The 25,173-nt window shown below is 40.3% G+C and overlaps 1 protein-coding gene and 1 pseudogene across 3 annotated transcripts; one reads left to right on the forward strand and one right to left on the reverse strand.

Annotated features, from left to right (window-relative positions):
• The window catches only part of LOC118826312, a 545,149-nt pseudogene that overhangs the window by 356,345 nt on the left and 163,631 nt on the right, over positions 1-25,173 (reverse strand).
• Positions 9,577-15,425, forward strand: LOC118826362 (zinc finger protein 239-like). 3 transcript variants are annotated; one of them, XM_036597321.1, is made up of 4 exons: positions 9,577-9,630; positions 9,689-9,721; positions 13,280-13,414; positions 14,336-15,425. In XM_036597321.1, exon 4 carries the CDS (start codon positions 14,459-14,461, stop codon positions 15,302-15,304), a length of 846 nt encoding a protein of 281 aa, XP_036453214.1. In that variant the 5' UTR covers positions 9,577-9,630; positions 9,689-9,721; positions 13,280-13,414; positions 14,336-14,458; the 3' UTR covers positions 15,305-15,425. The 3 variants fall into 3 exon arrangements, with proteins under 3 accessions (XP_036453214.1, XP_036453215.1, XP_036453216.1); XM_036597322.1 differs by lacking the exon at positions 9,689-9,721 and adding an exon at positions 9,782-9,810 and having other exon boundaries at positions 9,590-9,630; XM_036597323.1 differs by lacking the exon at positions 9,689-9,721 and having other exon boundaries at positions 9,597-9,630.

Here is a 25,173-nt window from a genome sequence, read left to right on the forward strand (position 1 = left end):
TTCTGTGATGGCTGCCTGACAACGGGCTGCAAACGCTGCCATCTTCTCCTGATCTGGATCCCATTGTGGAATAGAGTCAAAAGCCTCAGGGCATGGAATGTGCAGCTGAGCGATTGATGTGGTTCTTCAGATGTTGTTCCTACCATCAGCATTTCAAAGGTTCTTTTCATAAACCCAATCTTCTTATATTTCTTCAGAGCTGTACCTCTCTAGGACAACTATAGCGGTCTTCACTAGAGAAAGAAGGCACAAAAGAAAAACATTTTAGCAGAACCAAGAGTAGCAGAGTGTTTGGTGCTGAAAGTACTTGACCATAACCCAGTATTTTTCCCAGTTAAGTGATTATACTAACTTATATAACAACCGCATGCCAAACTCGTGACACAAGCTGCATGCCTTTTAATATTTTCCGTTATTAAATTAATTGAAGATTTAAGATTTATTCCTGGTGTCAGTCACAGAATTGTATGAAACAAAGGGTCAAGGTGGCATTTCTTAATCACTCAGACACAATTACATACTATTCGAAGGTAAGGTTCTTCTGTTGTGATGATATATGCTTTTGCAGCATACCAGAGAATATTAGGAATATTAGGAGCCACTTCATTATTTTGTTCTATATAAGTTATGTCTTTTTCAATTTGTTGTAGTATTTTATCATTATTCAAGATACCCAGGTTAAGTCTCCATACTTTATTTTTGGGTTTATTGTTCAGTTGTATTGTCAAATATACTCCTGAATGATCTGATATACTGTATCAGAGACACCTATTGAGAAATCTGTAATTTTATATCTGAATCAAACAGTATAAAGTAATCAGTTCTTAAGTATACCTTATGCCTCGCTGAGTAATACGTATACAGTCTTCCTGAAGGGTATAACTTTCTCCATACATCTATCATGCCCAATCCTTGGAGTATATTATTAGTCTGTGGGTTAGCTTTTACTACTAGAATCTGCGTAAAGTAGTATATTCATATCCCCTCCACAGATTAACATTCCATATTATTCTGTAGACACTAGATCAAAAACTCTTTTAAAGAATGTTTTTTTTACTACCTGCACAGATATTAAACAAAGTCACTTCCTCATGATTTAATTTCCCTTTTACCCATACTTCCCTTATACTTTGTTTGAGAAATATACTCAAAGTATATTTATATAGTACTTTGTTTGATATTAAATTGCAACTCCCCTTTTCTGTCCCGATTTGTAGGAGTAAAAAACTATTATGGGTCCCCATTTTCTTAAAATTTTCATGTTCTTTATCCGATAAATATGTTTCTTGCCACAATACAATTTGTATTATTTCAGCAATTGATTCACTCCTTTTGATTGCACTATGCAACTCATTGACATTTAGTGAAATTCTGAAAATCTGTCAGATCAAACACCTGGACATATGCATACACCCATCTATCCTTTGACAGCCATTTAAACTTTGCACAATAAACATTCAAACAAAAAGAAAAAAGGACCCTGAGGAAAAAAGGCTTTCACTATCGAGGTTTGCAAAAGACCTTTTTTTGAAGGGGTACGTTTCCTCTTTCCCAAAGAAGGCCTTTCTCAGAAACATCTCTATTACTAAACTGCATGTCCCAGTCACTTCTATACTTTAATATGTGAATGTGTACACAAGAGAAACAGATAATTTCTTAACAAATCTGAAAGAGGTGGAATTATTATCTACTCTCAGGTATGCCTTACTCTATAAGAGTCTTACTATAAGATTTGAATGGCAATCTAATACGGTTTGGCTTCCACTTACTATTACCTAAGAGTCCGAAGGACAGTCAGCCCCCCAGCATTACTTGTTGGAAACTTCGTAGCTTTTCCCGAATCTGTTAATGACAAACTTGTCGGAGGGCACGTGCTTTGTCCCAGTTGAGACGTTTGTGTCTGTCTTTCTTGTGAAGATCCATTTGCAATCTCTCAATTTCGAATCCTTGTTTCCTCATATCAAGCTTACAATGTCTATGTTCACATTACAAGTCTCATTTCTTAATTCTGATTATTTTCTCCAATCAAATCTTTCCAACCCAATGGTTCACATTTGTGTAGGTGAGTCAAATCTGACATTAATGTCAGTTGTGACACTGGCATCACAAATTCAGAGGTTGCCGGCATGGTTGCCTACCTGCAACCTAAAACTATAAAACACACCTATAACACGTTTACCTAACTTCTCCACTTCCACCACAGTAGGAGGGCATCTGCACCCCTCCGCCTCACCTGACAGAGTCAGATGGACCCATAAACAAAGATCAACCACCAAATTCTAAAACAGTGCCTAAACAGTAACACTACTAAAACTGTCACAAAACAGGAACACTGAAGTGAGCAGTTATTTTCACTGATCATTCCTGAGATAACAGTTAGCATTAACATCTATCTAACATCCTGACAACCTCCTCAACCTCTCCACACTTCACCAGCTCACTAAAATGCCAAATTACAAGACTAAAAGATTAGATTAAAGATTAAGCAACCCTTATTAGTCCCACAACAGACCTCCTTTTATTTAGGCTCCTCTCTCCAACCGCACAAGCCAAGCCTCTGATTGGTCTGAGATCCTTCTCACCTTAATTCAGAACCATCTGCAACAGTTTGCACTCTGTGGAATTAGACCTCTGCATTTAACCCATCTGTGTAGTAAAACACTCACATACATGTACACTAGTGACCAGTGAGCAGACTTGCCCAGGGTGGTGGGCAGCCCTATCCACGGCACCCGGGGAGCAACTGGGGGTTAGGTGCCTTGCTCAAGGGCACTTCAGTCATGGACTGTCAGCCGAGGGGATCGAACCAGCAACCGTCCAGTCACAGGGCTGGTTCCCTAACCTCCAGCCAACCACTGCCCCACAGTCTCACATGACTGGTGGCAAAGCAGGTATATCTTTGAAGAGGGAGCTCAGGAGAGACATTTGTCCTAGCCAATAGGTCATGTTACCCAGAGCTTGTAGCTTACCCTTTGGTCCTTGGAAGGTCCTTTTTGGTTCTGTATGTTAGGAACCCAACCACTGCATGTAGAGAGAAATACACTATATTTCAAGTATGTGAACACTCCTTCTAATTATTGGCTTTGGCTATACTAACATGCCTGAAATCAAGCACAAAGCCACGTCATAGACCCGGGATGATCCATATTGATCCTGGAGATTTACTACCCTGTGGAGTTTAGGGCAAACCTTTATCGAACACTCCTGATCTGGGTAATGAAGGTTTTCAGGGAAATCTGAATATTAGAGCCTGGTGTTGGATCTGATCTCCCCAGGTGGTACCTCTCCAGGACCAGGATTATTTACTCCTGCCCTAGACCAACATTGAAGGTGAAATGTGTCATATTGACAAACTCATTGCCTTTGAAGCTGTCAGTGTTATATGATGCCCTCTTTGAAATCTGTTCAGTTTATCAAGTTCCTGACCTGCTAGAGCTGCCCCAGTCAAATGTGAGTCACTGTGAAGTGAATATGCCAACCTTTCTGCTTTGGACTGCAATTCCCAGAATTCCCAGAATTTTGACAATTTTTTGAAGGAGTTTAAGTTTTTGACCACCCTTGTGACTGTCGCTCCTGTGGTGAACTTTTAAGTAAACTCAGACAAGGCAATTATTCACTTTCGTCCTGCACTCTGGAATTTCACACCCTGGCTGCTGGCAGTGGCTGGAATGAGCCTGCTTTAATAGTAGTGGTTTGTAATGGACTAAATCCTGAGATGCTTACTGAGTTAGCCTGCAAAGATGATGAACTGACTTGGGACCAGCTTATTAAACTCTCTGTAGGCCTTGATCACCTCTTGCTAAAGTGTCCCACTCCCGTTATGAGTTCCAGTTCTCACCTAGACTTCAGGTCCAGGCCGGAGACCAAACCGATGCAGTGTGACATTTCCAGGCTATCCAGAGAGAAGAGACTTTGGTTACGCATGATCTCTGGTCACTCTGGTCATGTTCTGCATGACCGTTGGGCTCGCCAGCACAGACCTCAGGCGCCAACCCTGGGAAAGCATGTGGATTTTAATCCACAAAGTCTTTTCTTTTTCCTGTCTTTCCTTCTTTTTCACTACCAAAAACTTTTCTTTTTTCAGCTTTAACCGATTCGAGAACTGAGGGTAACTTTCTACGTTCCAATGTGGTGGCTCAACTCTAGATCCCTGTGGAACAGCTGAAGAGCCCTCTTCACTTTGCTGCTCTGGACGGAGAACCGGTTGGAGTAGACCCCATCATGTTTATCACTAAACCTGTCCAGTTGGAAACCAGTGTTCTCCATCATAAACTACTTTCATTTTTAGTCATAGACTCTAGTTTTTAGTCATTTTGGGAATGCCATAAAAGTCCATTTTAAAGTAAAAGTGAAGGCTCAGAGATGTATCAGAAGCATTTTTTGAGTAGACCTGGTCTTAGCTTATCAAGCCCCGTAGAGGTGGGCTTGAGGTTATTTATTATGTCTCTCACCTCTTTTATGGTAGGCCTTCCCATAATTCCTTGTTTCACCTAATTGTTCTGGTAAAATTACATTATAGCTTTATTCAAACAGTTGAATGAAATTTCTTTTCCTATCTGATCTCTTTGGTTTACTATGTCCATCTCTGCTGATATATTGATTGAGAGCGGGGATACAGATCAATGAAAACAAAGAGAAAGTAAAGATTCATGAAGCTAATGACAAAAGAATTCACATATGCAAGAACAAAACCAATTTACAGCTGATGAAACATTCTATTTTCAAAGTTTAATTTCCATGTTAATGTTCACAAAATTTGATTGATAGATATTTATAAATTTCATGCAGCAACATATGAGAATGAAAGACCTTACATACAGATGTGCAGCTGTCGAATCCGGCAAGTTGAAAAACAAGTGCTTCAAATATTTTCAGAAAAATACTGCAGAACATTATTCTGAATGATGCATGTAAAATATTTGCGAATTAGTTCAACAAGAGTGTGAACTGCTGTTGGGGAAGAGTTCAGTTTTCTCTTTGCTAACCCTTATTTAGAAAATCTCAATTCATGTGTAATGTATATTCAGCGTTAAAAATGATAAATTTCACCAAAAGTCAACGTAGAAAGAACAAGGGATCATTCCTAAATATCTGAAATATATTAACTGTAACAGTGTTTATAACTAAAAATCTACTTTATAGAAAGATCACCTGAGAGTTTTCAGTTTATAAGGGGCACTCTTCAGTCCAGCACAGGACAGCTCCACTCCTGAATCCTGCAAGTCATTGTTACTGAGGTCCAGCTCTTTCAGAGAGGAGACTGTTGAGTGTAGAGCTGATCTTAGATTTTCATATGCTTTTCCCCCACACATTACAGATAGACAGAAAGATTCAGGTCAAGTCAAAGTTTATTTATAGCACTTTTTACAAAAGGCATTGATACAAAGCAGCTTTACAGACAAAAAAACCTACTTGTTTGGTCAAGCCTTTGGTAATTTTTTTTTTTCATTAGCTAACAGATGCAGATATGTATGTTGATTGACAGCGTATTATGGTAAACTGAGAATGTTGGTGTCGTCCTGCTGTTTTCACATATTCACTCAAATTTGTTGATTGTGGAACAGAGGGGTGCTGACATCTCAGGTAGCCCTCACAAAAAGTTAGGCCTGCTGGAGTCACTGCTGCACTCTGGTAACACTATGTACTGTTCTTAGTCACTCCTAACCGAACTATCTGTATGTTCTTTGCCAAGCTAAACAACTGCCCATCCTGTGCAGTCTGATGTTGTTGCTTCATCTGCCCTGATTGGGAGTCCACTGCTCACCTGTCTTCTGGACCAGTTTGACCACCATGGAGCCTCCTGCTGTTCAACGCTCTGCAGACTCACCTATATACCTCTCACTGGCCTGATGATACTGCTGCATGCACAGACTTAAACAATTTAATCACAGACATTGCTTTCCTTGCCTCACAATCCTCTTGGAGGAGGTCCTTTGTTCTGTCCGTGCAGTGCACAGAGAAGCCCATAGGCTTGATGGCCTTGTTGGGAATCTCCACTGAGAGGTCTATGAGGCATATTATACAGCAGTCCCATGTCTCTCTCTGGAAAGGGGTGGCAAAGACTTACATACATGTACTTAAACATTTCGTTTGGCCTGGTCTTAGGAAAGATGTAATACAATTGTGTAGAGCTTGTCATACATGTCAGTGTGTGGGTAATTCAAATCAAGTACACCTCCAGCTCTGCTTGTTCCTATACCAGCTATTGGTGAACCTTTTGAAAGACTTTTTGTAGACTGTGCTGATCCGCTGCCAAAAACAAAGTCAGGTAACCAGTTTCTGTTGACAATCATGTCCAGATTTCCTGAAGCAATTCCTTTGAGGAAAATAACTGCTCCTGTATTTGTGAAAGCTTTGACCATGTTTGGGTTGCCCAAAGTAGTACAGACAGATCAAGGTACAAACTTTTTTTCTCACAAGTTATGAAGAATTTGCATGTAAAACATGTAGTGTCTAATCCATACCATGCAGAATCACACGGCACATTAGAAAGGTTCCACCAATCGCTTTAGTCCATACTTCAGATATACTGTGTAGAGCATGCTAATGATTGGGATGAGGGAGTACCTATGGCGTTATTTGCAGTAAGAGAAGCAGTACAAGAGTCTCTTTGTTTTAGTCCAGCAGAGCTTGTTTTTGGTCTTACAGTCTGATGAACTTTGAAAGTTATAAAAGAGTCATTGTTGGTAGAAGGTCAAAGCAACCAAAATATTTTAGACTATGTCAGTACTTTTAGAGTGCGATTGCATCGTGCATGTGAATTAGCCCAGGATACATTGAATAAGTCTCAAACCAATATGAAGCAGCTCTATGCATGTTAATTTAAAGAGGGAGATAAGGTTTTGGTTTTGTTACCTATCCCTGGTTCTTCTCTTACAGCCAAGTTTTCAGGTCCGTATCTGATTGAACAAAAAGTGAAAATGATTATGTTGTTGTACACCAGATCATAGAAGACAGACTAGGTTGTGCCACATTAACAAGTTGAAGGCATATTATTCAAATCATTCAAAGGATACTGTTGGATACTGTTCCTGTTTCTGTTGCTATGTTGGAGGTTGCAAATGGGGATACAGGGGAAGGTACTGATAGCAATGTTTTAAAGTTGCCAGAGGATAACTTATCTGGTGTTAGTTTGCTGAATTCAGAGTTGTTGACAAAGTTGCCTTCAGTGTTAACTTATTTAACAGAAGAACAACATGCAGACATTATTAGTTTAATTGAGTGTTTTCTTAGTATTTTTAAGGATGTTCCCACTAGAACTAATTCAGCAAGATGTTGAAGTTACCACTTCTGTTCTAATTAAGCAACATGCTTACAGAGTAAATAATACCAACCATACATTGTTGAAGCAAGAGATTGACTACTTGTTACATCATAACTTGGCTAAACCTAGTCCATGGAGATCACCAAGTGTATTAGTGCCAAAGCCAAATGGTACTGTTAGACTCTGCACAGATTATCGTAAACTAAAAGCTGCCAAGAATTGATTGTGTAGACAAAGTTGGTTTTGCTCAGTTTATCAGCAAGTTAGATCTGCTAAATTGTTACTGGCAGGTTCCATTAACTGACAGAACTTCAGATTTATCAGTTTTATAACACCTGATGATTTTGTACAGTATGAAGTTATGGCTTTTGGACTTAAGAATGCACCTGCAACGTTTCAAAGACTTGTAAATACTGTCCCAGCAAATGTACCTGATTGTACAGACTATTTAGATGACTTGGCCATTTATACATCTGATTCGTCTAGCCATTTAAAAATTTTAGAGATGTTTTTTCAGAAATTATCTCAAGTTTCTGTGACTCTCAATTTGGCCAAATGTGAATGTGCACAAGCTACTGTTACCTACTTGGGGAAAGAGGTTGGACACGGGAAAGTCTCCACTGTGAGCTAAAATTTTAGAATTTTCTGTTCCCACAGACAAACGAGGTGTACGTAGGTTTTTGGGTATAACAGGATACTATCGTGGGTTCTGTAAAGGTTTCTCTACAGTAGCTGAACCATTGACTTTGTTGTTAACCCCCAGTAGAAAGTTTATGTGGTCCCAGTGCCAGCATGCATTTGAACAGATGAAGGCTTTACTCTGTACTGTGCCAGTATTTCAAAGTTGGAAGTGGATGCTAAAAGTTGTGTTTCAGTCACTTCTCTTCTTCCACCACTTCTTCCACACCTGCCTCATGGTTTGCGACCCCTGTCCATTAGACTTAACCCTGGGTCGTAACATTATAATAAGCGTGTTTTCAATCCACACTATTTTCACTTTACCAGATTTAAATGTTCAGTGTTAGCCAAGAGTTTAGTTAATGTTCTAATCTACTGCTTGCTAGAATAAAAGCTACAGTAAAAAATCAACGATACAAATTATGCTAAATCAGATGCAAATTATCCCTTAAATTACAGCAAAATAACACTCTTTGTAGCATACTAATATGCTATATTGCCAAAAGTATTCACTCACCCATCCAAAGCATTGAATTCAGGTGTTCTTCCATCACTTCCATGGCCACAGGTGTATAAAACCAAACACATAGACATACAGACTGCTTCTGCAAACATTAGTGAAAGAATGGGTCGCTCTCAGGAGCTCAGTGAATTCCAGCGTGGTAGTGTGATAGGAAGCCACCTGTGCAACAAGGACAGTCGTGAAATTTCCTCGCTACTAAATATTCCACAGTCAACTGTCAGTGGTATTATGACAAAGTGGAAGCGATTGGGAACGTCAGCAACTCAGCCACAAAGTGGGTTTGGTGGTTGACAGGAGAACGGTACTTGTCTGACTGCATTGTGCCAAGTGTAAAGTTTGTGTAAAAAAGTGTAAACTTTTAACTTTAAATTAACCAAATACCATAGTCATTATGATGCTCTTGGAAAATATTAATAAATATACTTCATAGAGAAGTTCAGTGTCAGTGAGGTGGGACAGCCCAAAATCACATCAGTAAAGTTGGATACAGACATTTTAAGTGTAATCATTTAAATGCTAATTTGAATAATTTACAAATTTACACTTTTCATGTTAAAGTGCCACATACAGGTCAGAGTGATAAACACAGACATAGTTCGCATCATAAAGATCCTCTGTGCGAACATTTGAGTTCACCCAAAGTATCTCAATGATGTTGAGGTCTGACACTGTGAGGGCGACACCAGAACCTTCACTTTAATCTGCTGCAGCGGCTGAAGGTTCAACTTGGCTGTGTGTTAAAGTCCAAATGCACCACATTCATGCATCATGCATATAAACTGTCCTCCAACAATGTCTGATAATCTGCTGCATTCATTTTCCATTAATTCTGACCAAATTTCCTGCAGTTATTTATATGATAATGTATTTATTGAATGTGTTCCGTCATAATTATTCCATTATTTTATGTCATATTTGTGTAGATTCATAACTGCTGCAGTAAATATACGGGCGGCTGCTCTTTTGAACTTTATAGCCAATCGTAGCGCCGGAGGAGCGGTTTGTCGGAATGTGGGTGGGATTAGAAAAATAACGCCCCCAGATCCACAATGGTGACGTCAATAGGGGGCGCTGGTTCTAAAACGGTGGTTCTCCATAAACGATGCAGAGAAGAAGAAGAAGAGCTTCCTGGTTTTAGAGAGAAACGGGAGCTGATCTGCTGAAGGTAAAGAGCTGTTTATCTCTTTTTCACTGTTTACACTGTTTCTAACTCACTCTTACAGAAATAGAGAGAAACAGGAGCTGATCTGCTGAAGGTAAAGAGCTGTTTATCTCTTTTTCACTCTGTTTACACTGTTTATAACTCACTCTTACAGAAATAGAAACAGGAGCTGATCTGCTGAAGGTAAAGAGCTGTTTATCACTTTTTCACTCTGTTTACACTGTTTATAACTCACTCTTACAGAAATAGAGAGAAACAGGAGCTGATCTGCTGAAGGTAAAGAGCTGTTTATCTCTTTTTCACTCTGTTTACACTGTTTATAACTCACTCTTACAGAAATAGAGAGAAACAGGGGCTGATCTGCTGAAGATAAAGATCTATTTATCACTTTTTACTCCATTAACACCATGTTTACGACTCACTCTTAGAGAAATAGAGACAGCCAAACTTCAGATTGTCTATAAGTTACTCAGATCCAGGTTACCTGTGTGCATTACTGCTTAATGTGCTATGTTGCTAGTTATTTTTATGTATTAAATTATTGGGCCAGGCTAAAACTAGGTTTTCCTTATAGTGGGAGATTGGGTCTCTATTGATGTGGATAAGGCCTTCAGTATCCACCGGGAATTTCAGCTTCCTGTTCATTCAGTGGATACCACTGCTTAATGTGCCATGTTGCCAATTATTTTATAAGAATAAATCAGCTTGGGCCAGACTAAAGACAGGTTTTCCTTACAGTGGGAGACTGGATATCTATCTGTGATGTACAGTTTCTCTAGCCTGGTGTGAATAAGGCCTTCATTATCTACCTGGAATTTCAGCTTCCTATTCATTTACCTGTATGCAGTACTGCATAATGTACCATATTGCCAGTTATTTAATGTATTAAATCAGCTTGGGCCAGGCTTAAACTAGGTTTTCCTTAGAATCGGAGAGTGGATCTCTGTCTAATATGGAATCATTCTGGCCCAGTGTGAAGCCTTCAAGATCTACCTGGAATTTTAGCTTCCTATTCGTTTACCTTTCTGCATTACTGCTCTGTGAGCTATGTTGCCAATCATTTTTTTTCGTAGTTAACCTGTTCTTGGTTTCACTCCATGCAAATGAATTCATCTGAAATTTTAGCTTCTTATCTATTTACTTTTATGCACAATTGCTCTTTGTGCAATTTTGCCAGGTGTCTGACGTTGGCTGCAGTTTCTTGCTGCCCTGTCGTACCACAGCTTCAGCTTGCTCTGTGTGTTCTCAGTGTTCTCCCGGACTTAAGATGTCAACTGACTCATCTCTCATTTTGAGAACATATGACAAAATGTTTAGTTTCTCACTTGGGTTTTCTCCTCCCCAGGCCTCTTTTAAGACATCCAGTGGGCCTCTGACTTGCCTTGCATACAAGAGTTCAAATGGGGAAAATCCTGTTGAGGCTTGTGGGACCTCCTTGTATGCAAACAGCAGATATGAAAGCCACATGTCCCAGTCTGCTCCCATTTCTTTCACATATTTGCACGGCATGCTTTTCATGCTTGGTGAAGTGTTCTACCATTCCAGGAGTTTGAGTTTGGTATGGCTTGTTCTTTATGCCCCTTATACCCAGCAATGTAAAAACCTCTTTAAGTTGTCTAGATGTAGAGTTTGTACCCTGGACAGTTAGTTTCTCTTTAGGTATTCCTACCCTAGAAATAAGCTGTATTAAAGTGTTTACAATCTGACATGTTTTGACGTTTCTTAGATGAAAAGCCTCAGAGCAACATGTCAGGTAACTTAATCCTAGATCACTAGAATGTGTCGGTTCCCTCCCCTGCTTTTTGCTTTTTGTTAAGGTGCCAACAACATCCATGGCAATCCTTGAAAATGGCATATCAGTAATTGGCATGTTATTTAAAGGGGCCCTGGTTTTGTAACATTGCAACGGCTGGCTATCCTATTCCATGTTTTTGCCTGGCCTAGGTGACCTGCCCATGGTTCTGAGTGAACTAATTTCAGAACTTATTGTTTGGGGACAACTAGCTGCTCAAAATTTCCTTTGACCCTGTACAGTTTGTCTTCTTTTATGACTTGTTGGCAATGTTTTCCTATTAGTCCACTTTCTTTCCTGCACATAGCAAACAATGGCTTAAGCATTTCATCTTGCTTTCATCTTGTAATTCTGCTATGTTACCTGGCAGTGCACTTGGCTCAATAGCTGGGATTTTCAGTTGTTTTGTTAATTTGGTGTCTTTAATTTTTTTTGTGCTCTTTTACTCTGTTAGTTTTCTTCCTTTTCACTCCTTCCAAATATGGCAGTTCGAACGTCTTGCTAGCTAGATCTTTTTGTGTACTTGGAGCCTAGCTACTACCACTGCCTCTGCCTCTTTTGGTTCCATGTTTAAAAGGTCTGGAATAATCCCTGCCCAAAATGACTGCTTAAGGAGAATTTTGCGTCATTTAATAGGTAAGCTTGACCTTTTAATCTAAACATTTGCTTCAGCTGTAGGATAAACTTGCTTGTCTCTGTGGATACATGTAATCCTAAATTGCCAGTGTGAATTAGCTGTGGCAGACGTTAAGCCATAATGAGTGTTTGACTGGCTCCTGTGTCTACCAACGCTTTGAAAGTTTTTGCGATTTTATTTTCACTGGTATTACAGTCTCACTGTTGCTATACTGCATTGAATTATTATTTTCTGTTATTGGGATGTAACATAAGTGGTCTGAGGGAGTAGCGAACTTGGGACAAGGATTTTATGCTTTTAAATACACACCTTAAAGAATTTTAGGAGCATTTCCTCTGCTTGCCGTCTAAAGCTAACATTGGTGCTCTTCCCCATAGCCTTTATTCAAACACCCTTGAGGGTGCATAAAACCATTGCCAAACCCGCTTTCCAAACTTACCAGACCTCCAGCTGGACTTTGGGCTGCTTTCGTTGATTTGGTACTCTGTCTATGTCTGCCTTGCTGCGACAAATTCCGCCATGTCCATAGCTTGGTTCACTGAAGTTGGAATTGTGCTCGATGATCCACCTGTGAAGTTCTGGATTCACCATTCTCAAATACTGTTCGAATGATAGTGTTTCCTATTTTCTCTTTGGTTCATACTTCAGGATGGCATCCTTCACTTGCTTGAAGTCCCAAGCATCCTCACTGTCCACAAACACATACACCACTCTGGCTTTACCCTCTAGCAGTGGAACAAGATGAAGTGCCTTATCCTCTCTCTGTCACCTCTTTGCCTGTGCCATCCGCTCGAACATAGTTCGTTTTCTTGGAACAACGGTATTATTGGAGTCTGATACGCTGTTGTATGCACCTCTTGACTGTGACTCTGTGTCTGCTTTCTTCTCGTATCAGGTCAAATTGGTGCTGTAGTGAGTACCACTTCTGTTCTTGCTTCGCCATTACTCATTGAAAACGCTTGTCTCGTTCATGTTGGGCTTTGACAAAGGATTGGAACATTTTACTCAGGTGTTTTATACCCTCAGTTGCCCTATTTGGCCATGTTGGTGATACTGAAAGCAGACATTTATAATCATCTTCTTATTCATAGACAGCTTCCTCCTATATCATACTTTGTGCTGCTTGAACCTTTTTAGGAGTCATTGTGCAAACATGAAGTAGACTTTGTACTAGAAACAGTCTCTGTTTTGAATTATACTCATTCTTACGTCTTGTCTTTCAGACTCTGTTTTCATCCTTAATGAAGCTCCATTGTGAAGAAACTGCTGAAGTCTTCTGTCGCCTGTGTCACTTGCTCCAGCTTGACTGGCCACTGTTAACGCCAAGACCCCTGTGCTGCCATTTCCCTGGAATCATGGTAAGTGTACACCTTTTATTTCTTACACTGTCTCTCTCTAATGAGTGACATTTGAGGAGAATTTCTGTATCTCTGTATTTGTATTTGGCAGCTTTGACTGCCTTGATCAGTGCAAACCTAGACCTTTTGAAATCTACAGCTTAATGTGCTTCCCGTGCTCTGCCCATTAATATAGATTAAAACTGGCGGTTTACACAAAGGTTAGTGCAGTTCAAGTTCGATTTTCTCAAATGCCTCTTTATTGCACCAAATTTTGGCACTGAAGGAAAACAAATTTGATATTGTAAAACTGACTTTGTACCTCCATTGCTGTTAATATTCTTCACTGCGCAGTACTGGTCATTACAAAATATCTATATAGTTAAAAGTCAAATTTGTGGGACCAAGAGGTTCACCATGGTTCTGAAAAAGTTTCTTACATGTTTCACACTGATATTGTTGCCACGTAATCTATGATGCTCTTAGTCTTTGGTGAATTTAGCTAATAATGATGTCCTGCATAGGGACGGGAGTGACTCATTGTATGTCTTTAAGAAGCACCACACGAAGGACAGTCAGTTTGTCTCTTTTCTTTCATTGTCTGCTTTTGTATGCTCTTATTAGAATTTTGGCCATCCTTGATTGTAGTTAGACACATCGTTGCTTTCTCACATGAGTAAGATAAAAACATTACCTTGTGCATGTTTTAAACAGCCTCTACAGTTGAGTTAAATGAATTTTGGGTATGTGGGGATGTTGTTGGCCCCCAAAGAATATTGAACAAATAACAGAATAAAAATGAATTTAAAAAGGTCACATTTCCTATAATCTAATGTTCTCAGTAAAACATTGTTTTACAGAAAAAGATTGTTCTATTTATTTCAGTTAACTTCTTTAATTCCTGATCAACCAGTGTTTTTTTTCCCCCTTGTTCTCTTCCAGAATGATGATCTTTTGCAAGTCTCCTGCTCCAAGTGATGACTTTCCTGCAAATTTCTCATTAATATCCACAAACATATAAATATCATGAAACTGCTGAAATAAGGAAAGATTGAATATGACAAGATGTTGTCCAGAAGCTCCGTTATTCAGAAAACATCTGCTGCTCTCCACCTGAAGACATCTCGCAGACCAACACAAAAGAACACAGGCAAAAAAAGAACTCACCACTGCTCAGAGTGTGGAAAGTGTTTTACTTCACAGAGTGATCTCCAAATACATCAGCGCATTCACACAGGAGAGAAACCATATCACTGCTCAGAGTGTGGGAAGAATTTTACTGTACAGAGTAATCTTCAAAGACACCAGCGCATTCACACGGGAGAGAAACCGTATCACTGCTCAGACTGTGGAAAGAGTTTTACTATACAGAGTAGTCTCCAAAGACATCAGCGCATTCACACGGGAGAGAAACCGTATCACTGCTCAGAGTGTGGACAGAGTTTTTCTATACAGAGTAGTCTCCAAAGACATCAGCGTATTCACACAGGAGAGAAACCTTATCACTGCTCAGAGTGTGGACAGAGTTTTACTATACAGAGTAGTCTCCAAAGACACCAGCGCATTCACACAGGAGAGAAACCATATCACTGCTTAGACTGTGGAAAGAGTTTTACTATACAGAGTAATCTCCAAAAACACCAGCGCATTCACACCGGAGAGAAACCATATCACTGCTCAGACTGTGGAAAGAGTTTTAGTCAACAGAGTCATTTCCAAACACACCATCGCATTCACACAGGAGAGAAACCGTATCACTGCTCAGAGTGTGGAAAGAGTTTTTCTATACAGAGTAGTCTGCAACTACACCTGCGCATTCACACAGGAGTGAAACCGTATCACTGCTTTGAGTGTGAACAGAGTTTTACAAGTCAGAGTCATCTCCGAAGACACCAGCGCATTCACACCTGAAAGAATCTTTATCACTCCACAGAATGTGGAAAAAGCTTCAGTTATTTATGTTTTAAGACACACATGGTTTGATGTCTTTCAAAGAACAAAATACATATACAGACTCATTCAAGCAACTCAACTCGGATTGTCCAACTACCAACTGTCCATGCAGTAATAGTGAAAGAGAAGCTGCTGTTTTCTAGTTTCATCTTCTAAGAACAATGAAGAGCTGTGAATCAGTTCCACAACCAGCTCTGCTGTGCTGAGTGAGATAAAACAAGGCCCAGACTGAAACCTCCATCTAAACTGCATAGTGGTGAGTTGAGTTATGCTGTTCTCACTGAATAACAATCACTGAATAAAGGCAGACGAGTAGTTTTCCACCAGTTTTTACTTTTAAGTGAGAATGGTTTGGTCAGGCTTTGGTGGAAAATGTTATCAAGGTCTGCTGGTGGAAAATCTATGTGTTGATGCATCTTTTTTTATTATTATTATTATTATTATTATTATGTGGATTGTCTAATTTTTGTCGTGAATCATGTATTCAGCAAATGAACTAAAAAGCTTAATAATGCATGCTCATTTGGAGTTGTGGTTTTCAAGTTATGTTGTGTATTTGGCTTTGTGTGTCAACTAAAATAAATTTACTGGCTGTCACACTCCCCCACTGCTCACTTTTTGTCAGAGGCCTATATCCCCATTATCTAGATACACAAACTTTTAGAATCAATACAAATACCTGTGGAATTAACTGTGGTCTTCTTCACTCGTTCTGCAAACTGGATGCAGTCAACTCTGCCACCTCCAGATTATTAATCATCAGTCTTGCTAAAGTAGGCCTTCTGAACATGCTGTTATTGGTAAGGCTTCACTGATTAATAATTTGATCACTCAGGGAGCATCCCAAGGTTCTGTCTGTGAACCCATTCTTTTTATATTACGCCTTTCACCTGTAGTTCAGATCATTTAGGGTCTCTGTGCATAGCTTCTGTTAGTTCGCTTCAAACTTCAACTTCAGTGTCAATGTTGACAGATCAGCTATCAGATCAGCTCATGTCAACAAAAACTTTGGTTTCATCTTCATCAACATTTGAGCTTCTCATTAGGTCATTCAGTAAGACTGCATTTTATCATTTGTGCAATATTACTCATCCCCACCATCTGCTTAGCACAGTTGATGCAGACATGATGGTACACACCTTAACTTTCAGTGCCTTTTACTGTTTTTGGCCTTACAGGAGGTGCTTCATCCTTATTGTCCCTCTCGAAACCCTCAGATCAGAGCAGGTTTTTAAGTGCTGTTGTTCCTAAACTTTTATACCATGAAAAAATGACCTTTATGTAGTGTGTTTGCACACAGTACAGTGTTTCTTGGTGGTCTGTTGTGCATCTAGCTAAACTACAAAAGGAAACAAAAGCTAACCTCCCTGGCTAGTAATCAAAAGTACATGTGGCACTGCCCTCTGACCTTGGGAACTAGACTAATTAGACTTTTACATGGTGCGAATGTAAAGGCACACCCCGCTTACCTGTTTGAAACCCCAGGTGGTACATATAACCAGTCTTTTGTAAAACAAAGTTAAAAGCATGCAGGTAAAATACCAAACTACTAAGTGCTTCCCCTAATAAGAGACAAACCCATATAAACTAAGGTACAAGAAGTACAAGTAAAATAACTAAAACAAAAGCACATTTCTAACACAAGAAAAACAAACTAAAACACAGCACTCCTTTTCAGGCTTAGGCTCTCTCTGATTTGATAACTCAGACCAGTGTGTCCACACAGGTCTGAAAACATTGAATCTGTGTCACATTAAGGCAGAAAATTAGATCCATGACACTTCAGCCTATTAATGAAAACATAGTCAAGAAAACATGGCAAGCAGGTCTATTAGTCTACTTTTTTGTTCTTTCTTAAATAACTACAATATATATCACGTAATAAAAAAATAATAATGAGCAGGCAGGTTTGGTGGGTCTCTAAAATGACACTACAATTCAGTTTGCTGGACAAATGGATAAATTCTGGTCGTATGTTGGTTGTTGTGCAAAAAACGCAAGTAAGCTGAATATTACAACCAAGTATCTGATCTCCCCAGGTGGTACATCTCCAGGACCAGGATTAGGTACTCCTGCCCTAGACCAACATTGAATGTGAAATGTCATATTGATAAACTCATTGCCTTTGAAGGTGTCACCATCATGTAATGCCACCTTTGAAATCTGTACAGTTTGTCAAGTTCCTAGAGCTGCCCCAGTCAAATGTGAGTTACTGTGGAGCAACAACAGATGAGCAGTGCAGTGATGGCCAACACAGTGTTATATAACAAGACAACAGAGTGCTGAGTCATGTAGTAGTTGGAACCAATGCCATATTAATGCCATATATTTGTGGGGGGGTTTTTTGATTTTTTTAGAATGAGATTCAACAAGCACATACTTTTGATCATGTAATGTAGATTAATTAATCTGAAAATCTGTATATGTTTTGTGCCAAGTTATAGGCAGCAGCCCACTTAGAGTCAGGATGTAACTGATTCTCATATGGTGGGTGGTTGCCAATGGATAAAGACTATGATGAATGCTATGAACACTCGCTCTCTGAAGGTTCATGATGTTTTACTGCTGGTGTATTAAGTGCATGTCCAAAGGACAACACTGGTAGAAAGTTCTGTATTCCTTTAATGGTTTGTGACATCTGCTGTACACTTTTGTCTTACTGCCATTAACCAATGCCATGACCAAGCCATGTGTTCAAACAGCTGTACTGCAAAGACAGAGTGACAGACTGAACAACAATAGCTGAGGCATTCAAAACTGCTACCTCCCAATTGGCTATCAAGGAGCTCTTTAACATAAGCTGTTAAAGCTTGCGACTGTGTAGGAGGAATTCAGTTATACCATTTGCCAGAGGTGTGGACTCGAGTCATATGACTTGGACTCGGACTTTGACTCAGACTTCAATGTTAAGGCTTGGTAAGACTCGAAGAAACAAAGTAGAAGAAACATGTAGAATCTGGCTCAAAGAAAGAAAGTAGAAGAAACATGTAGAATCTGACTGCAGACCACTACACAGTCGGTTACTTTTCATGTGAATAAAATGGCTTATTTTGTTTTGTAAGACAATCGAAGCATTTAGAGTTCAAGTTCAGCTCCATAAGCTGGAAACAAGCGAAGCATCAACAGCATCTATGCGCCCCCCTCAGCACTTAAACTCTTACTGGAGAAGCTCACCAGGTGAACTGACCGTTTTCCTCATGGTTGCACAACAAAATAACAAAAAAGACACAGTTCTCTCTGTTTGACCAATTATAACAGTTTCTGCCGACAAAACAAGCCTAACATTTACCACAAGGCTGACTTCTTCTTTGCCAGCTTTGTATCGGAATTAACCATTCCAACTTAAATGGTACATATGGTGCCAGGATGTAACTGCTGCACCATTTAAGGTGGAACAAAAATTTGACTAAGAAGCTGCTGGCAAAAAAAAGTCAACTTCAGCCTTGAACATTTACTATCATTTTGCTGTCTTTACTGTCAACTTTGTTCAGCTCAGTAATTTTGGTTTCTGTTGTTGTTCAAATGCCATTGTTTTTATTTGGCTGAGCTAGTTTTTCTTTTAATCCTGTGTGTCCAATGTTCCCAAAACTCATCAAAAATTATTGTCAAGTATAAAGCTATTTAAATTATGTTCAGTAGTACTTTTCATGTGTAGTGCACTACTCTTTCTGTATACCAGTATGTCTGTCACACACTCTTAAAAAGGATGGTTCTTCAAAGATTCTTTGTAAGAGCTCTTTTCTTGATGTTGACAGATAATTAGCTTCAAACCAGGTATTGATATTAGCTAGTTCGATATAAATAGTTGAAATTAGCTTTCCTTGTGGCATAGAAAATGTTGGTGTCATCAGCAAACAAAATTAAAAACAATCTCTTAGCAGATAAAGGTCATTCACTTTGATCAGTAAAATCAGTAAGGTAACCAGTATTGACCCTTGAGGAACTCCATATATATTAGTCTTTAGATCAGAGATGGAGTTTGACCATGAGACACACTGTTTTCTATCTGATAAATAACTTTAGAACCAATCTAACTTTTTGTTGCAGATGCCATAGTAATCAAGTCAAAGTCAAGTCAAATTTATTTGTACAGCGCTTTTTACAACTGATGGTGTCACAAAGCAGTTTCACAGAAATCCATTAAAGACCAGGTGAGCAAGCCAGGGGCGACAGTGGCAAGGAAAAACTCCCTCAGAGCTGCGGAAGAAACCTTGGGAGGAACTAAGGCTCACAAGGGGGGACCCATCCTACTCTGGTCAAACTACCTACAAGATTATTATACTACTAATATTAATAGTAGTAGTAGTAGAGTAATAGTTAGGAGTCCATGAAAACTTCAATGTAGGGTGGGCAGCTAGTCCAAGGCAAGTGGCGCTAGCTGGGCAAGTGGCGGTGACTGGGGCGTGGGCAACTGGTCTGAAGTGGGTAGCAGGAGAGCTCGACAGACCATTATCCATCAGTGTCCGGCCGGACAGGTGGGCAGTCGTTTACTCAGAAAAACGTAGGGAGATGGAATTAGTTTTGTTCTGTTTGGGTGTATGTAAAACAGAGAATGTGAACATTTCTAGACTGTGGCTAATGACTCTGGCAGATCTGACTATAACAGCTTTAACGAAAAGGAGAGAACCAAAAGGACACACAGACACGGGAGCACCCTGAAACAATTTGGCATCCCTCTGCTCCACCTTCCACAAACCTGAATGATCACGTGCGAGCGGCGGGACGACAGCACCAGCGTCTCAGTTTACTATAATTCCCTGTGTCCATGGACCCCTGGATCTGCTGCCTTTATCTAAGGGGGAACATTAACTACCAAAAGCTAAACTAAACAAGTGCGTTTTCAGCCTGCACTCTGTGATCTGAGTAATCGTGGTGGCTCGTAATAGGAAATAAGGTCTTGCAGGTACTCAGGAGCGAGCCCATGTAGGCCTTTATACGTCAATGAAAGAATTTTGTAATCAATACGGAATTTAACAGGCAGCCAATGAAGTGATGATAGAACTGGACTGATATGATCAAATTTTCTAGTTTTAGTGAGGACCCTGCCTGCAGCATTTTGAACTAGTTGAAGTTTATTAAATTCCTGCTGGTGCATCCTGACAGTAGTGCATTACAATAGTCTAGCCTTGAAGTAATAAAAGCATGTACTAATGTTTTCTGTATCATGCAGGGATAAGGCATTTCTTATCTTGGCAATGTTGCAAAGATGTAAAAAAGCTGTCCTAGTGATACTGCCTATGTGTTGATTGAATGATAAATCAGGATCAATTATGACGCCAAGATTTTTTGCTGCTGAACCAGGTATAACTGGAAAGTCGACGAGATTTAAAATTAAATCTGATAATTTATTTCTTGCCACTTTTGGACCCATAAAAAGTAATGATGTTTCTGTTATAGTATGTTATGGTTAACTGTATCAAATGCTATGGACAAATCTATGATGATTTTTATGGGTATTTCATTATTGTCAAATGTCTTTTAATTTGTTTCAGTTAGGTCAATTAGAGCCATAGACCTGGAGTGTTTGTCTCCGAGTCCACATTGATGTTGACACAGCAGTTTGTATTTTTTTAGGTGAGCCATGAGTTGGTTATATATTATTTTTTCAAAAACATCACAAAGACAAGGAAGGACAGAAATTGGCCTGTATTTGGAGAATATAGATGGCTAATCTGATTTGTGAATTGGGATTACTTTAGCCCATTTTAATTGGTCAGGAAATATACCAGAGGTCAAAGACTGGTTGATACTGGGAACTAAAGACTCATGATGTATCGGAAAAATTTCTTGAGTAGACATGGTCTACATTTTTTATGGTAAGCATATCAGTAGTGACACTGGCAAGGAAAAACTCCCTAAGAGCAAGAGGAAGAAACTTTAAGATGACTCAAGATGCAGAAGGGGAACCAATCTTCCTCTGGTTGACACTGGATAGCAGACAATAACAGAAGAGCGTGTGGCTTGGCCAGGGGAGCGGGCAACACACACTGACCGGGAAATGCAACGAGAGCTCAGACACACACACACACACACACACACACACACACACACACACACACACACACACACACACACACACACGAACCAAGATGCTTTATTTACACAAACAAGTGAAACAAAACCAAACTTAAACTGCTGGGCTTCTTAAGCCTTACTTTAAAGTGCCCCTTTTCTTGCTCTTAGTCCCTTGCTCTCTTTTCTAGAAAGAGAGCCCGTTTTTAAAGTGTCTATGGTCCTCTCCTCATTAGCCACAGCTGCGTCAGCTGTGTCAGGGCCGCCACAAAGCATGCGGGAAACCTCGGCTGCCACTCTGGGGTGCTCTCCAGAGCACCAGGCAGCACTGTAGGAGGTTTTCTGGCATCCTCCGAGATATCAGGAGGTGTGGCCAATGAAATACAAGTCCTGGTGTCCTCTGGGCACCCCTGTTGTTGCTGGGGGTGCCCTCTGGGACACCAGGCAGCGCTGGCGACACAGGTGGCTCTGGAGTGTCCTCTAGGACACCTGGCAGTGCCCAAGCATCGGGCCAGAACAGCCACTCTGGCCAAGGAAAGTCCTGTTCCTCCTCCATGGGCTTGCTCTCTCCAGGCCCACCTCCCCAACCATGCAAACCTGGCCCGTGGCCAGAAGACATATGACAGGGCTTGTCCAGCAGAACACAGGGGGAGTGAGAAGATGAGAAGCTAAACTAGCGTGGGAGGGAGAGGGAGCCACCAGGTCCAGGCAGATGGGGCAGAGGCTTCCGTTATGCCGCTCCCATTGTCCTCCAGCGGGAGAAGTGGCATGTCCACGAGGGTCAGGAGGCAGTGGGCAGGCTGTGACACAGGGGTGTAGACATCCTCAGGCCCAAAGACCCAGTCCACACTGTCGTCATCCTCGAGAAGCACACAGCAGTAGCAAACCTCCTTCTCTCCACTGGTGCAGTACTCAGCTCCAAAAACACCATGTGCACCAGTCCCATTCTGGTGCTGCGAGGTGCCGCTTTCCCTCTTTTGATGTAGGGACAGGTAACGTGACGCCACCCACCTGCTGCTCGTTAAACAAGCCAGCCAGCTGACCGCCCAGACCCAATAAATGCAGTCCAGAGGGTCAAGGAGGATGGGGTTTACACCAACAGGCTTTTTAAGTTTGTCAAAGATACTTTTTTTTTTTTTAAAAAAAACACCAGAGTCAGGAGATTTTGATCTTACTCTGGGATTGTTTTCCATCTTTGACTGCCCTCACTAGTGGGGTAGCAGTGCCTTTTGTACATAAGCTATCCCTGAAGATAAAGGCATCTAATTCATACATTTATCTCCAGCAGGCTGGACAACTGCAGTGGTCTTTTTACTGGCATTCCCAGGACCACAGTCAGACAGCTACATATTATTCAAAATGCAGTGGCTAGAATGCTTATGAGAACAAAGAGATCCAAGCACATTCTTCTGGTTGTCAAGTCACTGCACCAGCTACCAATGAACAACAGTATGGAGTTATTATTATATTTTTCTCTGAATGGTCTTGGACCAAAATAAATTGTTGATCTGCTTTAAGTATACAAACCAAATAGGACTTTCAGAATCAGAACCAGGGTGAGGCAGCATTCAGTCATTATGCTTACCAACTGCTGTTACAAACTCCCAGATGAGGTCAGAACTGTTCCAAATGCAGCCATTTGTCCAGTTTAAAGTCACCTTTGTTTTCTGGTACCTTTGTTTAGAGCTACACTTTGTCTTAGTAATACACTTTTTACATGTTTTTAACTTCTTAATTTATTCTCTGTTTTACTTTCTTTTATCTCTGAAATGCACTCAAATAAAAATAAATTTGTAAATATTGTTGCAAATGCCTTTCTGAGATGCTAGATTACAGGATGTCAAGTGTTTTTTAATGTTTTTTGTGTCTGTTTGAAGCACTTTAAATTACCACAGTATATGAAAATTTCTATATAAATTACATGGCCTTGTCTTGCTTTGTTAATGTGAAAGTTTCAGAATCTACTTCATTCTTTATTAAGCCCCCATAAGTTTCAGGTACTACAGCAGCTATTCTTAGACAGAGTGATAGTGTTACTGTTTCAGTGTCATTAGGGAAGGGAGAAGAGATTAGACGGGTCTCAGCATTATTTTTAGCTAGAGAAAAAAATGCCTATCTCAAGCTTGAAGAACACTGCAGCTTTTATTTTGCCGGATTACTTGAAGACGGGATGACCTCCTCCCCCTTTCAGTAGAGGAGGGTGTATGGAGCTGCTGCTGTTGATGAGATAGAGACCAAACTGCCTTACAATTGGTTGAGGAGCTTGTCTCTTTTTTGAGGTGGTATAGGTGTTGGGGAAGCTGTGTTTAATAGTTTATCAATTTGGCTGAACTTCAGTGTGGCACCTTTAACTAACTTCTTGGTTGGTAAGTGTGATGTGGGGGAGGGGTTGTTGGATCCCCTGAAGAAGTAGATGAGGGTGGAGAGGAAACCGGGCTGATTTTTGCTGAACCTGAGGGGCTGGCTTACAGGGGAAGCAACAGCCTTGATCCAGCTGATACCTGTTTCTCCATAACTGATGGGAGGTTCAGGTGAGGTGAGGGGGTGGTTGAGATGAAGGATAGTGTGGATTGCTTATGTGATTTTGGTGTCTACAGCAGCTGATACAGTTGAACATTATCATGCCACTCATCCAGTAAGTGCAGCTCCATTAGTCCCTTCTCAGTAGGGGGAGATGTTGCGGCTCTCATGTGATAACAGAGTCGTTTGGTGTTAGTGCTGATGTGCCCCCACCAATGCTGGTGCATGAGTTGCGCATGGAGACTGCAGCTAGGGCCCAGCGGCTCTACAGGTGAGGCCTGACAGGCTTACACTTCTGGTTCTTCATGCATTATGTTCACTGGCATTTGTAGACTCACTAAGGCCTTGTAGTGGTTCAAATGTGTCCTGCAAATGGAGTGACTGTAAACGATATTCTGCTCTAGCTTTGTACTGCAGTCTCTGATCAGCAGCTTTATCATTAGCATGACGGGCTGTGCTAGCACGAGTGGAAGATGAGACTGCAGAGCTGTATGTAGCAGGGCCATTTGGGTCTGCTGCCAGCACTCCCAAACTCTACTCTTTGTCTAGCGATAGAATCTACGTTTGTAACACTGCTGTTGAATGTACAAAAAACGAGAAACGTAACTTTTGGTGTCACATTATTGTATTTATTTTTACTATAAGGTATAACATAAACTGTACATACTGCTTTTCTACATACTGAGTTACATCACAAAAATATGTTTGATTAGTTTGTTCTTCAAGTACACTGGATGTCAGAGTAAATAAAGCATCTTTTTGTCTCATTCTTCAGTTTTTATCATCCTCATCACGCTCATCATAAGTGCCCACTTTGAAGTTTTTATCTTTGCTCATTGAGTGGTCACTCTTCAAGAACACACAGCTAGGATCAGAAGAGTCAGATCTCTTACCCTGAACTAGTCTAGAACACAACCTATATCAGTCATGATGTACAAATGTTCCTGCAAGCTGGTGTTAATGATAACATACTGGGCTCACACAAAATGACATTATTATGTCACTTCTCTTTCTGTGAGTGTTGTTCCTCACTGTGAAGGTCAGGGCTCCTCCTTCAGATTATACCTAATACTGTAAACACACACACAGAAGTAGTGAAAACTATAGTTAATGTCATCTAAAAACTTTTCCAATAAAATTACTCAGGGAGTAAATTCTGGAAGTAAAAATTACCTCTGTGTTTTTTTCTCAAAACATTATTTATGATGTTCTCAGAAATGTGTTAACTAGCAACCACTTTGTGGAAGCTAATGGGGATTCAAATAAAAAGTGTGTAAAGTTTTCCCAAAAATAAT

This window comes from Colossoma macropomum, unplaced genomic scaffold (genome assembly GCF_904425465.1).
Source record: "Colossoma macropomum unplaced genomic scaffold, Colossoma_macropomum, whole genome shotgun sequence".
Classification (NCBI taxonomy): Eukaryota; Metazoa; Chordata; class Actinopteri; order Characiformes; family Serrasalmidae; genus Colossoma; species Colossoma macropomum.

Coding starts and splice junctions, on each gene's coding strand:
- LOC118826362 (XM_036597321.1), top strand. CDS start 14,459: ATGTTGTCCAGAAGCTCCGTTATTCAGAAAACATCTGCTGCTCTCCAC.